The following is a 14,986-nucleotide window of genomic DNA, read 5'->3' on the forward strand; positions in this document are numbered from 1 at the left end:
AAAAAATAATATTAATGTATAATATATAATTAATAAATATTAGTTAACAATTAATTAGTATTAATAATGTTTATTCATAATATTTTAATGTTATTAATATTTACTTATAATTAATAATTAATATTAATGAGAGTTATAATTGAAAAAAATGACAATAAGCTACCACAACGCTATTTCAAGTAGCATTTCAATAAGCTATCAAAACGCTACTCCAAGTAGCGTTTCAATAAGTTAGCTTATATGCATCCAAACATGTACCTAGAAAATAAGCTAACTTATTTTGCCAAACAATGGCTAACTCCCCACTAATGAAAATGATTGGTCGAGATTAGTATTAGATGGTTACTAAAAGAGAATTACAAAACATATTAACAGACGACCATTAGTTGACAATTTAATTAGCAGTGGCGATAAACACCAATTGATAACCCGTTAGTGGGTTAAGCCATCAAAGGGGTAACCGTTAGCTGATTTCAACTAGTATTTATCAAGTGATAACACGTCAATAGGTAGTGTACCAACTATAAATCTAATGTATCATTCATCAATATTTGTAAACATTAAGAAATATCCATTGTTAACCATCTTACACTAAAACCGTCGGGGGTGTTGCCCCTAGAACCCCATGCGGTCTTTTGAAGGCGCCATCTAACAACTTGGGTTCAAATTAGCTTACACGAGTATACACTCACACCTCCTAGCATATGATATAACTTAACTATCAATCTCATATTCTCTTGTAAAACCAATTACATAAATAAACCGATGATTTCACTAAGTCATAAACAATATGCTCTTTTCGGATATCACAACTAAAGACGGGATAAGATGATGATTATATACGATTGAAATCGAAGTTTTTCAAGATAGACACAGTTGGAAATTGCTTAAAGTAAATACAACTATCATTCATATCCATATTCCACTTTGTAAAACAATATTTGGCAATTGACGACGCTATAATTACGCATGCAAACTTTTGATCTTCAATAAAGTTTCAACTGTTAATCTTTTAAAACCGGCATTGACTGATAATTCAGGTACAATTGAATAAGTAACTCTTTGCTTTGCTTACTGTTTTTATTAAGCGTATATTTTATATGTTGGTAAAGATATTAAAATTTAATAACTTCTAATATATATATATATATATATATGTGTGTGTGTGTGTGTGTATGTGAGAGAGAGAGAGAGAGAAAGATAATTAGATTTGGTAGAAGTTAAAAAGAGAGACTACTCTATACTATATTATAAGATATTTGATAAAAACTCTTAAAAACCATTTTTTATGCGTAAAGTACTGTTTATTAATGCATATTACTTAAAGCTCAAGACTACAAATAGATTGTACATAAATACAACTTATTAAAGCTCCATATCTGAATTCGTGTAACTAACTGCAGATAAACATAATCAAATAAACATCTCATTTTGAATATAAAAAGTCTATAATATAATTAAAATAATCATTGAATTCTAACAGAATACTAAATTATTATTTTTATAAAATGTTATATTATTAAACCAAAAATAAATTATTTCATTATTAAACTTAAATTAAATTATAATTAAAAAATAAATTAAGGAAATTACCTAAAAAATTAAAACTTTTAAATAGTTGATTTGATATTAACATTGATATTTTTTTTTCAAATTTTTATGATATYTTCAAATTTATATCTTATTCAAAAATAAAACCATTATTGCTTTATTAAAAAACACATAAAATCGTATAATAACATCGGTAGAGACAGATAATAAAATAGAATATTAAAATCGAGATATGTCTTGCGACATTGCATGAATACTCTTCTGATCATAAAAAAAAAAATATTTTGTGTACCATAAAGCATTAATCAATCAAATAGAAAAGAAAGTCCTATGATGGAAGCCAACCCAGCTGCAGAATTGCAGAAGAAACCACACTCTCCCTTAATTAATTTCTCAATAGAAACACTTTAAAAAATAAAAATCATACATACATACTATTTGTATTTGTGTATCTAAAATCCATATATCCATCCTTCACTGCTCTTCAATTCATCATCTGCCACCCAGAAGAAAACCATGCAATTAATTAATTATTAACCCATAATCCCACGTCTTTATATCCTTTTTCTTCCACATCACAAGTTTGAAATTATAGGTATGATGGACATAAATATAAAGTCAAAATACCTGGTGGTGGGATTCCCAAGGGTAAGCTCAAGATCGTCTGAAATGCATTCCTCATGAATCCTTTCTCCTTCCCATGCTTTCACTAAACCTTTCATATTCATACTACTACTACCACCAAAAGCAAACTCATGACAAGCATCCGACATTGCCACGTCTGCTGTTTGCTTCTGATCAGCAGGAGAACATGGTTTCAATCCCAAGGATGCAACCTGTAGGCTGAATGTAGGAGATGATGCTCCTTCTTGAGGTGTTACCCATCCTGAATCAGCCGCCGGAGTTTGGAGACCAGGACTATGTGGAGTAGAACAACAATAAGAAGTTGGTAAAAAGGGATAGTGCTGGCCTTTGCTAATTTGATCATCCATTAATCTAGGAGTCCCACAAGTGGGTGAACTTAGGGGAGGGGTCACCGGAGCGCTTATAGAGCTACCACCCATATATAGATGGTGTGGGAATTTGGACGACGAAGAACCAGATGAAGATAGATTCTTTAGCCAAGGGATAAGAGAATTTGGATCTGGAATAATATTAGATGCATAAAGGGATGAGGTGGAGGAGCTTGGAATAGATGAGGAAGTAGGGCTGAAATTGTAGGAACCATTTGGACTTGGTTGGTATGTTGATGAACATGGACTGCCTGTTGCCGATCCACCCATACTCTCCATACGTACTACTTCAACAGGTTTACATCCCTACAAACACAACACAATAACTGATTCATTAATTAGCACCAACTTCTGAGACAACCCAGAGACCGATCCAACTTAAAAGGTGTGTATAATAAACATGCTTACTTGGTTAGCATCAAGTATAAAGCTCTGGTCACAACTAGAGTCTAGAGATCAGAAAACATCTTACTGACTACAACGCTTTTCAAGGACAAGATTAATTTGAACAAGTGGGGAAGATCATCTCAACAGTTTTTGTATTCATATATGATTCAAGTAGGAATCCGCATGAAATCAACTCCCCTGAGCTCCAATCAAATGATTAATATATATGGTAATCATAAAACCAGTCTATAAACGGTAGCTTACGAATTCCTTTAGCATGCCCAATATGAAATACTCTTTATGGAACTTAAAACGTACTACTTCCAAAGCCATGTTGACATAAGTTTTCAAACAAGATGCATCAACTTAATGAAGGCAATCTTATGCTTGCAGGGTCACACAGATTTGCTAATTAATGCAATCGTGGGGAGAATAAGTTCAAAAAGTACACTCTGTGGAACTTTTCTTAAACATTAAACTCCAATTGACATTATAGATAACAACCATACTAAGACCAGAGTAGACTACTAAATAAGATTAGTTTAAAACCATCTAGCAGAGTCGTGTACAAAAAAATTCCCTAAATGAAGTTCTAAACAAACCCAAATCCCCAAATCCCCAAATCTTTGACAAACAAGTCACCATGAAAGAGGGTCTGGAAATCCATGGGCTGGCCATTTGGTCAACTGGACTCAAGAAAACAAAAGTAAATCGCTGTCCACATTCTACACGAAGAAAATAAGCAGATGGAGTACCATACGAATTATGAATGATACGATGTGGCTAAAAAGTGACAAGCCAGATTTCACAAATTCTCAACCCAGTCCCGAGTCCTCCATATATATATATATATATATATATATATATAGGAAAGTTAACACCCAAAAGGTATTTAGGAAGATAATGGACATACACAAAGATACCCATTGGAAATTTATAAGATGAACAATATGGACGCTGATTATTCTACTAGCTGACCATCAAGAAAATTCTCCTTGAATATTGGTCCAGGACCAGAGATTTGGCATCTACTTTTTCAAAATCAGAACACAATTACACAGATGAATAGTAAAATTAAGATGCAAAATAATAACCAATCATGAAAGTGGAGATAATCATGGCACCAATAGAAATCCCAAAAAAAAAAATACTCGGACAAAATCAAAGCTCATAATAAGTGAACCAAAAATAGTTGTGCTTTTGCATGGCATTTCAAAAGAAAAAGTGTAGGCCCGACTTCATTTGCTATAGTCAACACACGAAAAGCTCAAATCACCATAACCATCCATGATGCACCACCGAAAATTGAGAAACAACCCTAAAAAACAATTCTGAAATTTCGGAAGATCTTTTACAAGTTTCGAACAAGTGATTGAATATGCTAATTACCCTTTTCCTGCATTTCTTGAATTAAATTGGCGTATATTCTTCATATAATGTTGGTTACAATCAATGAAGTTTTCTGGAAATGATAAGGTAACCGTACAAACTGTAGTCTAACCTGGGGACTGGGGAGACTGTCTAAACTGAAAAGAGAACAGAAACTGTTGTATTCCGTACAGAGAACGGAAACTGTTGTATTCCGTACGTGTTCACATGGATCGTCATAGGCTTGGGAGGACACAATTATTAATAAATTAAGGAAAAAACTTTGCCTCCATGGCTGAAAATCTTTAGAGAAAGATGAGTATGAGAGAAGTGAAAACAGATCAGCTAACCGATCCTCCCTCAGTCCCTCGTGCTAGCATGCGCCAAATGCTCAGCAAGCACGTTACCTTGTCGGTGATAACGACAAATCTCCAGATCCCTTCACACACTGGCACACTCAAATATGTGCTTTTAGAAACAACAAATACTGATCGTTTGGTTATCCTGCTAACATACACGTCATACCATGACGGAAAACTGCAAGAATTTCATCTCGATTTTGCATTCAGTTTTCAAATTTAAATCGAGATCGATAGTCGAGTTGACTAAGAAAGGAAAACCGTAACCAAAAAATTAGATCCCAAACTATTAAGGCTTCAAAAACCTCGTTTCTAATGTGAGCGGGACGGTGGAACGAAGATGAATTGTCTAAAATTCGTGAGTAGTTGCTATAATTCAATCTTAGATACCTAACATACGGACGGGACTATCACTGAAATCATTGGGCTCAATTTTTCAACAAGAAAGGACATATGATCAATCAGTAAAGCATGGAGAAATGAAAGCAATAGTTCGATTATAAACCTCGCATACTACCATTAGGAAGGCGGATAAAATCATCCGCAAAAGCAGTAATTCCTTCACAAAAACTCGTTTGCTAACGTGCGCAACACGACAATCACGCCGGTTACAAAACAATCGGAGAAAATTGAAAGAATAGGATGAAAATGATTCTGATTATTGTTCATTTACCTTACGATAAGTAGTTCCATCTTCTTCCACTATCCAACCAGCTTCGTTACAAAGGGCTTTCAATACTTCGTTGTTGTCGCAGTGCTTAGGCAGCTTGTAGTTTCCGTAGACTCTAAGTCCGGCGAATATCTTGGCGGCGATAGCTCGTCGCCGTCTCTCTCTCCGCTTGTTATTCTCTCTCTCCTTCCAAGTCGGTAATCTCGACCCAGACGTCATATATATAGATAATATATATATATCAAAAGAACAATAAATACCTACTCCGGCTACTCCCTCGATGACCAGACGAATAAAGGCACCGCCGGGAAACGGTGATCGCCGGCTGCCGGCAAAGGAAAGAGTGAAGCAAGTGAAAACCAAAAAGGTGGGTATGGTTAGGTGTAACGAGGTGAGGTTTATATATAAAATAGATATAGATTAAAAGTGTTAGATGATTGGGGCTTAAATATCCATTAAATCACGAGAAAGCCATTGAATGGTTCAAAGGAATCCTGGAAAATTGGGGTCTGCGCACGTGGAACGTGTTTAGTCTTTTCAAACTAAGAAGCGATTGATTGGAAATGGAGATGTTCAGAACGTCGTCGTTCTACGAATTTCGTGTTTACTCCGGAAAAAGACGGTGGCGCGTTTGATTTGGGAAATTGATTTAAACATGACATCTATCAACCAACTTTATTTTTTTTGGGCCGTTTACCAATCATTTATTCGGGTAAGCGTTTATTAAGTCATGTTATTTCAGCGGAGTGAATATGTTAAGGACCAATAATCTTATCCGGTAAGAACGAGACAAGGAACATGAGTTTTACTCGGTAAGTAAGAGCGACGTCTCTTACCATGGTAAGCGCTTACCGGGTGAATTGTTGCATACAATGTCATTTTGATAGATTAAATAATAATGTTAAATTTTACCGGTAAGCACTTACCGGGTAAGTGTTTGGTAAACGGCCCCTAAAAACATTTGAATTCATGCAGAAATATATATATATATATATATATATATATATATATATATATATATACATATATATTTTAATTTTGTAATCGAGTTTTAATATAATAGTGTTTAGAGACCAAAAAATATAAAAAAAAAAAAGGATAAAAAACGACTAGTTAACGGCTATATTTAAAAAAAATGTCATTTTGTTAATATTTCGGGCCTGACCGGGCCAGTCCATAACCGGTCAGTCCCGGTCCCACAAATTCGACAAAAACCATAACCGGATGTAACCGGCGGTCCCATAACCGGTCCCGAGCCGGGCCGGTCATTGACCGGTCTCGGTTTCAGTCCTCTGACGGTCCTAGGCCGGGACGGTTTCGCCATCACTAGATGCCTACCAAACTCTCTCAAGGTTGGTGGGCATCTAGGGATTTTTTTATTAGTGTATGATGAAGATCAATTCATCGAAATTAGATGAAGTTCAATTTTCATGCTTGGCACAATGTTTTATTAAGTGTAGGATCGTCTCATTATTTTTGGAGGCTCTATTACATTCGTATTAAAATTATAGATTATCTGAAACAAAATAAAATATAAAATTTCGTATCATAACAAATCAAATTTTTAATCCTACAAATTAAAACGACAAAATTGTTTAAAATGACAAACCAAGAAGATTATCAAAGTGTCACTTTTGTTTTCGGTTTTGAAAGAAATTATATAGGTCTTCATTGAAATTGGTTCACAGATTGGACCATATAAATCTAATTGGACCCCAAAATTTTAGAGATACTGTTCAAAAACCAAGATTTAACCTGTTAATAAAATGATCACAATTGAATGTCTGAAAATGGTATTGGTTCAATTCAATATCTATTTGATCGAATAGTTATGTTTATTTGATTCAATCAGATATTATTTTTTCAAGAATCTTTATTGGTTATTAATAAAAGCTTCAATTTAGTTGACAACTGTTTTCAATCTTGAGTAATTTTCTGTATCAAATAAATAAACCCTTCATATTCAAGTAATATTGTATTAAATCAATATAAATGTCCCTAAATATGCTACACATACAATTATGAGTATACAAAAACTTGACCAATCAAATATGAAGTCAATCCAAACTATATGTACTGGATTAAGTTTATTTGAACCCAATCCAACCTGATAAACTTGATAATCTCTCTTATATGTTATATCCCTTTCAGATATCTCCAATCCACCATTAAAACAGTAGAGTTTTTGGTGTATAGTGAATGATGCTTCTACATTTAGAAGTTTATTGTTCATCACCTCTAAAAATGTGTACAATGTAACCACAAGGGTGATGCCTGATTGGTTTGAGCTTGACTCCTGTAACGCCCCAACCCACACATTGCATGTAATACATATTTCATACAAAGGAAATACATATTATTATCTCATTCAGGTTTCTTAGTACAAGAATCTAACATGACCAATTACAAGGTCCAAAAATTTGAATTACATTTCCTGTACTAATCAGTCAAAACAGATCTTTAAGCAGAAGCGCATAAAGGAAAATATTACACCTTCCTCTTCCCCTTACTGTCTGAACCTCCTGCAACACATAGTTTAAAATCACAAAACGAGGGTTAGACCGAAAGGTCTAGTGAGATACCCTATTCATGTCATTGCAGGGTGAAGGATCACCAAAACTTTTTTGAAAACAAATAATCATATACAACAATTATATGAACACATAAAAATTAATACCAGATCATTTTCCACTTTTCAAGCTAAGCATTCTGCTTATTCAAATCTCACAACTCTGAACCCATCAGGTTCCACATAATGCCACTTTTAAACATTTTCTTGATCAACAAGGTTATTTCAAAGCTTCAGGCCAAACCTGACATTTTCTCCTTAATAACATTCAAACTATGATTTCCAATAAGAACCTTAATCCTAATTCTTTAAGTCACAAAGAAATAAAGACTCCGGATCACGGTAATCTTAAAGGATATAATAGAATGAGTTATCTCATATAACCCACATACAAATGTCACCCTTATATCCAAATGTACACCTCTCCTTGATATGTCACCCTTATCCCATGGTACACCTCTCCTTGATATGCCACCCTTATATCAAATTTACACTTCTCCTTGATATGCCACCCTTATATCTTCATCAAAACATTTTATAAAAATGATTCCAAAAAGACCGCAGCCATTGGAATTATTATCTGTCCAAAAATCATTTATATCATAACACAAGGTACATCTCGAATCCGGTCAATAATCCGGTCAACACATCGAACAAGCATTGTTCGATTTAAATACTTAGAAAATAATTTCCAACCTTGTTCGGATATCAAGTCCGGACAATACACCGCATAAGCTTTGGTCGGTTTAACACTTAGAAGCAAAATCATCTTTATCCGGATATCAAGTCCGGACAACAATCCGCTCAAGACTTGACCGATTTAAATAAACCGCTCACCATTTGATCGATTTAAGACATAGAATAATCTCAACAACTTGTCCGGATACAAGTCCGAATAACACTTCATACAACCTTTGACCGGTTTAATAATATCCGGACAGTACACCGCTCAAGGCTTGTCCGGTTTAAGAACAATCCGAGCAAGCTTTGTCCCATTTAACACTTATCCGGTCACTCTTTGTTCGGATAAAACTTTAAACATAAGGTATGGTTTCAATCCAAATAATAAACAACATTCAACTAAAAAAAACCAATATAAATATTATGCAAAAGTTTAGAAACCACTCACCTTAATAAGCTTTTGAAACCAAAATGCTTGAAATCAACTTGAAATCACCCCCTTTTGCAACTCCGGACAACTCTCTCTAAATCTCTCAATTTTTCTCAAAATGGCAGGAGGAACAAATGAAGAGGCTAAGCCCCTTTTTATACCTTCCAAACATGGAAGGTCGGCTAAACCGCCTTCCTTTCCTCCCTTTCCACCTCATGCATACTCAAATATGCACATATGCACACACACACACATACATACTTACTCCATGCATAACTTTAACATGCATGCACACACACACACACACACACATATATATATATATATATATATATATTTATTCCAATTAATGCACAAATTCACATACCAGCATGTATCAAATTATCATGCTATCACGTAATCATTTAATCAAATAATCACATATTTATTACCTTGGGTAATAACCAGGATCCGGTTATTACAACTCCAAAGGTCAAAAGTACCAGGAGGTCCCAGGTTCAAATCCAAGGAGGAATAAAAATTCCCTTGTGGCCACGGAGGTTCAAATACGATGACTCAGGCTATCTGCAAAGCAGGTGGTTGCCTTGGGATTAATCGGCTCGCATAGCGGGTTGGATATCTATGTTAATAAAAAAAAATGTGTACAATGGCTTTTAGAGTTTTGTGTTTCTATGGGGATTGACCCACTTTTAGTTTTTTAGAGGTATGGATTGAAGATGATCTTATATGTTATATACATCTGTTGCTAGACATGTTAGTGTTGTATTTGATCAGCGTGATCATAACAAATAACTCGTTAACTCTTTTAATAATTGTTTCATAATTCCACCTGTAATTTTAATATCTATTTGCATGTATTTTCAATTTTTTTTCTTGGTGTTGATCTGACTTTTTCTTTATTCTCCACTTAACATAAAAGATTAATTAATTATCCCGTAGGAGTAACTAATGATTTTTTAAGCACGTTATTGCAATGTGACTGTTATATCATAATCTAAACACTCAGCCTACGACAACTCAATCCACATGGATTGAATTATTAAGCAAATTAAGAAGTTTCAAACCATACAAGTTAAATTAAATTGTTCAAATATCTTCAAACTGATTAATATAGAATGCTAAGTATTTATTATATAAAATAGGCCACGTGAAATGTAGAATTAGAGGGGAAATGATCATTCACGTGCACAATAGTATCCACGCGTTCCTTCTTCTTGGATAACGATTATACCATTTTCTATTGTTATTTTATCGAACTTTTATTTATTCTTTTTAATATTTATTAAATACATAAGAAAATATTACAAAAATAGAATATATATATATATATATATATATATATATAATGAATTAGGATAAGTCTGATAGGTGTGATGCCATTAGAAATTTTGTAAACACCACATAGATATTAGACAACACATGTGCTGCAACTCCTATATATTATTATCTTCTCTTTTATATTTATATATATATATATATATATATATATATATATAGGGTTGGGTTCACGTGAGACCAGAGGTTTTTCGTGAGACCCGTAAGACCAATTTATGTTCATTGATCAACTTTATAAGCTAATGATCTAATGGTCTAAAGTTKCACGGCGATAATTTTGTGATTATTGAGAAATTTCATAGCAATTTTGTGATTATAAATGTTCAAATTGTGKATCTAATCTAATGGTTGAGAATTGGTCTTACAGGTCTCACGAAAAACCTTTGGTCTCACATGATCTCACATGATTTCAAGTCTATATATATATATATAGATATATATAGAATTATATATATATATATACACATATACATATTGAATTGTATTAATATATGATATATATGTTTTGCTATTTGGACTTTTCATTTTTAATTCCTAGATTGTTGAAGTATTTTTAAGAAAATCACAATGATGCATGGCATGGTCCATTTGTATGGATAGTGTTCATTTATGCATTTGTATAATGTGTATCTATATTTTTGTATTAACTTTTTTTTATTGATTTAATATTACAAATTAAACGTTATTTTTATATATTATAATAATTATCGATAGGTTTAAACCAAGTTTTATTGAATACTTTTTTGTTTGAGGTTTTGCAATCATATGTAATATATTAATACTAGCAATAAAATTTTAAATTACTGATAAAATCTAGTTACTGTTGATATCTTTTATAAGATCGTTAAGATTCCAACACATGCACAAAATGATGGATTCCATGTTTTAAGTTACATCTCGTGTTCGTTTAATTTTGACACGTGATCAAAATGTTTCATTCTCATCCATGATGAAGTGACTCGCAACTGACCAATTTGGCGAATTGTGACAAAAAGAGAAGCACACGGCCAATGGAAATGGGACCTGCACCAAAAGGGTAAAGGGATGGACCAAAACAGGACACCAATCAATAACTTAACAAATCGCAATCCAGTTGGATGTGATGGCTTCGTGCTTTCCCTATAGCCATGCCCTCAAATGGCTAATTAGTATACTTTTTATTGATTAATATTCATAAATGACGAGATAAGAAATAAAATTAAAGTTGCTGAATGTTTTATTACAAATTTAAACACATGATTATAAAAAGATTACAGATTTGATTTACCTTTGTGTCTACTACTTAAGACTAGCTTACGATGCTAGTCATAGTGCCTTTATATTATTAGGCTATAGGTTATGATGGAAAGCAGAGCTTATACAACCATCACATCAAAATCAGTAGAATCTTGATCACCAAATCTTAAAGGTTTCATTTTGTTTGCTCAATCTTCTTCAAATAGGGTTAGATGAACATCCAAGGGTACATAACTCTGAAGAAAATAATGCTAGACAAATACTGGTTCAATACAAGAATCCAATGGTGAAATGAGAGAGTATGATTATGACTTAATCTAGGCTTGTGCTGCCTCCTAAACCTGCTCAGCGAAATACAAGATTTTCAATTGGATCAAATGGGATTTTGAATGGTATATCATAAAAACCAAAGTAGTTACCTTTTGTATAATAGTTGATCATTTGCGGGGTCGAAGATGAGGGACCTTTTTTTGTCCAACATGCTTAATTTAGCAAACTTAGACCCGTTTCAGCAAACTTGAGGACTTGCTCATATCTGCCTTATTAACGGGTGGGCTTGCCTATGGGCTAACCGGCCTAAAATATCTCTTTTATTTAAAAAATTAAACTTATATAAAATCATAAGTTATGTAAAATCTTCAAAACATATAATTTCCTTTTTAACTTAAAATAAAACTAAAACAACAACAATGCACATAGGGTAAGAATAAAGGTGAAGAATCTTGTGAGAATAACAATTAAGGTGAGAATCATAAAAAGAGATACAGACTCTTGATCGGCTTTAATCATAAACCCATCCATGAATTGCGCTTGATACGTGATTGATCCGGTGCATCTCATCTTAATGTGCATCCAAGGGTGTAGATCTCTATTTCGGTGCATCTTATCATAATGTGCATCCAGGAGTGGAGATTCCTTCTTACGAATCTCAATTTTTAACTCTTCTTTTCACGAAAACCCGACCTTAAGAGTAAAACAGTTTCACAAAATATAGAGTATGAACATTTCCTCTCTGAAGATTTATCAGCCTCTAGAGTTTAGATTCTTCTACAAAAGAATATTTTTTTTTAATATGATATTTAAAGATGAAAGATTCACGACATTGTATATGGCATATGATTCATATTTTGGGAGAGAGTTGGTCCCTAGAGGGGGAGTGCCAACCAACCAACTGTGTTTCTAATTTTTTTTTAATAAAAATTAATTGATATCTAAAATGTAATTAACTGTAAAAATACAAGCAGACCCCCAACCGGAATATCCGAAATTTTATCGCCTTGGCCAACGGACTTGTCAAATTTTTCAAGAATGATTGTCCAAATTGATTTTTCTAACAGGGAGACCGGTCGCATCTACCAACTTGTACTCTTCGTGAATAATTTCATTTTATACACTAAAATGATTATCAAACAAAAATTAAACCTTTTGACATATAGCTCAGTTGGTAGAGGGACGACTTTTCCCAAATACAAGACATGTCCCGAGATCGATCCAAGTCCCCGTCCCCCTCTTACTGCTAGCTTCAGTAGTTGAGTGAGCAACAAATCCCCCTCACATTGGTGTTCTTAAAGGTGGTTTCTGAGTGAAATCGATCGGGGTTGTCGATAATCAACTTTCTTTTCCCAAATCAAATAACAAATTAACAATACTGAAATTAAAAAAGGTGAAAGAAACAAAACACAAAGCCAATGGGCTAACAAAGTAGTCGTTAAAGCCCGATATATATCACAAACGTATGCCCCAAAATGGCAATCTTTTAAATGTATACATTTTTTTATTGTGCGATGGGATCGATTAGTTGAAGTATATATAACATTAGGTTTAATTGATGATAATTCGTTCTCATTCAAACAACAAGAGATGATAAAATTGTCAAGACGTGAACATGACGTCTCATCCAACTAATTGAAAATGAGAAAGTTTAATGGTTTTTTAATTAAAAAAAATAGTTCAAGGACTTAATCATTCAAAATGAGATAATTCATTGGTTTTTTTTTAACTTTTCCCTTATTCTAACCCTAAAAATTTAAAATAATGGTGAAAAGCAATAATATAAGGTGAGATGAAAATCAAACTAATTTATATTGATTCATACAGAGTGTTATTTCAAATAGTCAGTATCGTGACTCCGAATAGTGTCAATCTATATATTAAAAGTATATTATATGATGTTTTTTACGGTGAAAAAAGATTAATTGCCTATGCTATGTAAAAATCGTATGATATATATTACTACCTTTGAAATAATCATTGATTGATTTTGCGTCTAGCAATATTTGGGAAAATGGTTTTATATGAATTACTAGAATTTCTTGAAATCACTATTATTTTTATGCTAAAACAATACATTGAAGATTTTTTTAGTATTTATCAAGCTACCCATTTTCACATCTCGTCCAGGGCCAATAAATTGTCAGGAACATGCTAATCGTAGAGGTTATGACACGAGAGCAGAAGGCTGAGGCATTCAGAAATGTAGATGGATAGAGTGAAGATAACAAAAACATGGAACTGATAGACGAAGAGATTGAAATGGAACGACCCGAGGAGATTGAATTCAAAGAAAAGAATAGAAATTATTGAAAGATGGAAGAGCGGGATCACGAGCCTTATTAAGGTGCGCTAGCAAACAAGAAAGAAAAGTCTGGTGGAAGTTGAAAACGAGCATTCACGATTGCACCCTATTACCAAAGTGTGATCGTGTTTAAGGCTGAGAAAGTTTCTGGATTTCACTTTTTGTCGTTCGCGATCCTGAACGTTATTGTTGCACGATCATGTTGCAGTTTTCTCATATCTGATTTTGTTACCTTCCTGAGAGGACATTTTTTGGGATGATATTAAGAAGAAAAAACATGACATTTTTGTTTTTTAGTTTTGGTATTTCAGTAAATTATAAATTTTACATCCACTTTTTTTACGGATGAATATGGTGTAATACCATGTTTTTTCTTGTTAATATCATGTACTAACCAATTATAATTGATATGCAAATATTTATACCATGTCCTAACAAATTTTATTTGGTATCAACTTTTTTCGATTGATACATGTTGGTACAGTTTTGTACCAATATCTCAAAAGTTGATTAATGAGTTAGGGACTTGGAGTTGCTATGAGAGGAATTCACCCCTAACTAGTGAGACATTGTTTGGTAAAAATAAACTAGCTTATTTTTTGAGTACACATTTAGATACATATAAGCTAACTCATTGAAATGCTACTTAGAGTAGTGTTTTTATAGCTTATTGTTACTTTTTCCAATTATAACCCTCATTAATATTTATTATTATTATTTATAAATAAATATTTATAAATTTTAAATATTACTAATATTAATCAATGTTAACTAATATAAATTAAAAATTAATTTTAATTATATATTATTCA

At 33.0% G+C, this 14,986-nt stretch overlaps 1 protein-coding gene across 1 annotated transcript; it reads right to left on the reverse strand.

The window, feature by feature from the left end:
• Nucleotides 1–1,841: 1,841 nt before the first annotated feature.
• On the reverse strand, nucleotides 1,842–5,741 carry LOC112523045 (BES1/BZR1 homolog protein 4-like). Its single transcript, XM_025132479.1, has 3 exons — nucleotides 5,352–5,741; nucleotides 2,179–2,870; nucleotides 1,842–2,047 (listed from the first exon to the last, which is right to left on the reverse strand). The coding sequence occupies exons 1-3, from the start codon at nucleotides 5,565–5,567 to the stop codon at nucleotides 2,044–2,046; spliced, it is 912 nt and encodes a 303-aa protein (XP_024988247.1). The 5' UTR covers nucleotides 5,568–5,741; the 3' UTR covers nucleotides 1,842–2,043.
• Nucleotides 5,742–14,986: the final 9,245 nt, after the last annotated feature.

The sequence above is a fragment of the Cynara cardunculus genome (genome assembly GCF_001531365.2).
Source record: "Cynara cardunculus var. scolymus isolate 2C chromosome LG 12, CcrdV1, whole genome shotgun sequence".
Classification (NCBI taxonomy): Eukaryota; Viridiplantae; Streptophyta; class Magnoliopsida; order Asterales; family Asteraceae; genus Cynara; species Cynara cardunculus.

Excerpts from the sequence above, each read along its gene's own strand:
- LOC112523045 (XM_025132479.1), bottom strand. The coding sequence starts at position 5,567 with ATGACGTCTGGGTCGAGATTACCGACTTGGAAGGAGAGAGAGAATAAC. Across the intron at positions 2,871-5,351 it reads ATGGAACTACTTATCGTAAG|GGATGTAAACCTGTTGAAGT; the intron begins GTAAATGAACAA and ends TTGTGTTTGTAG.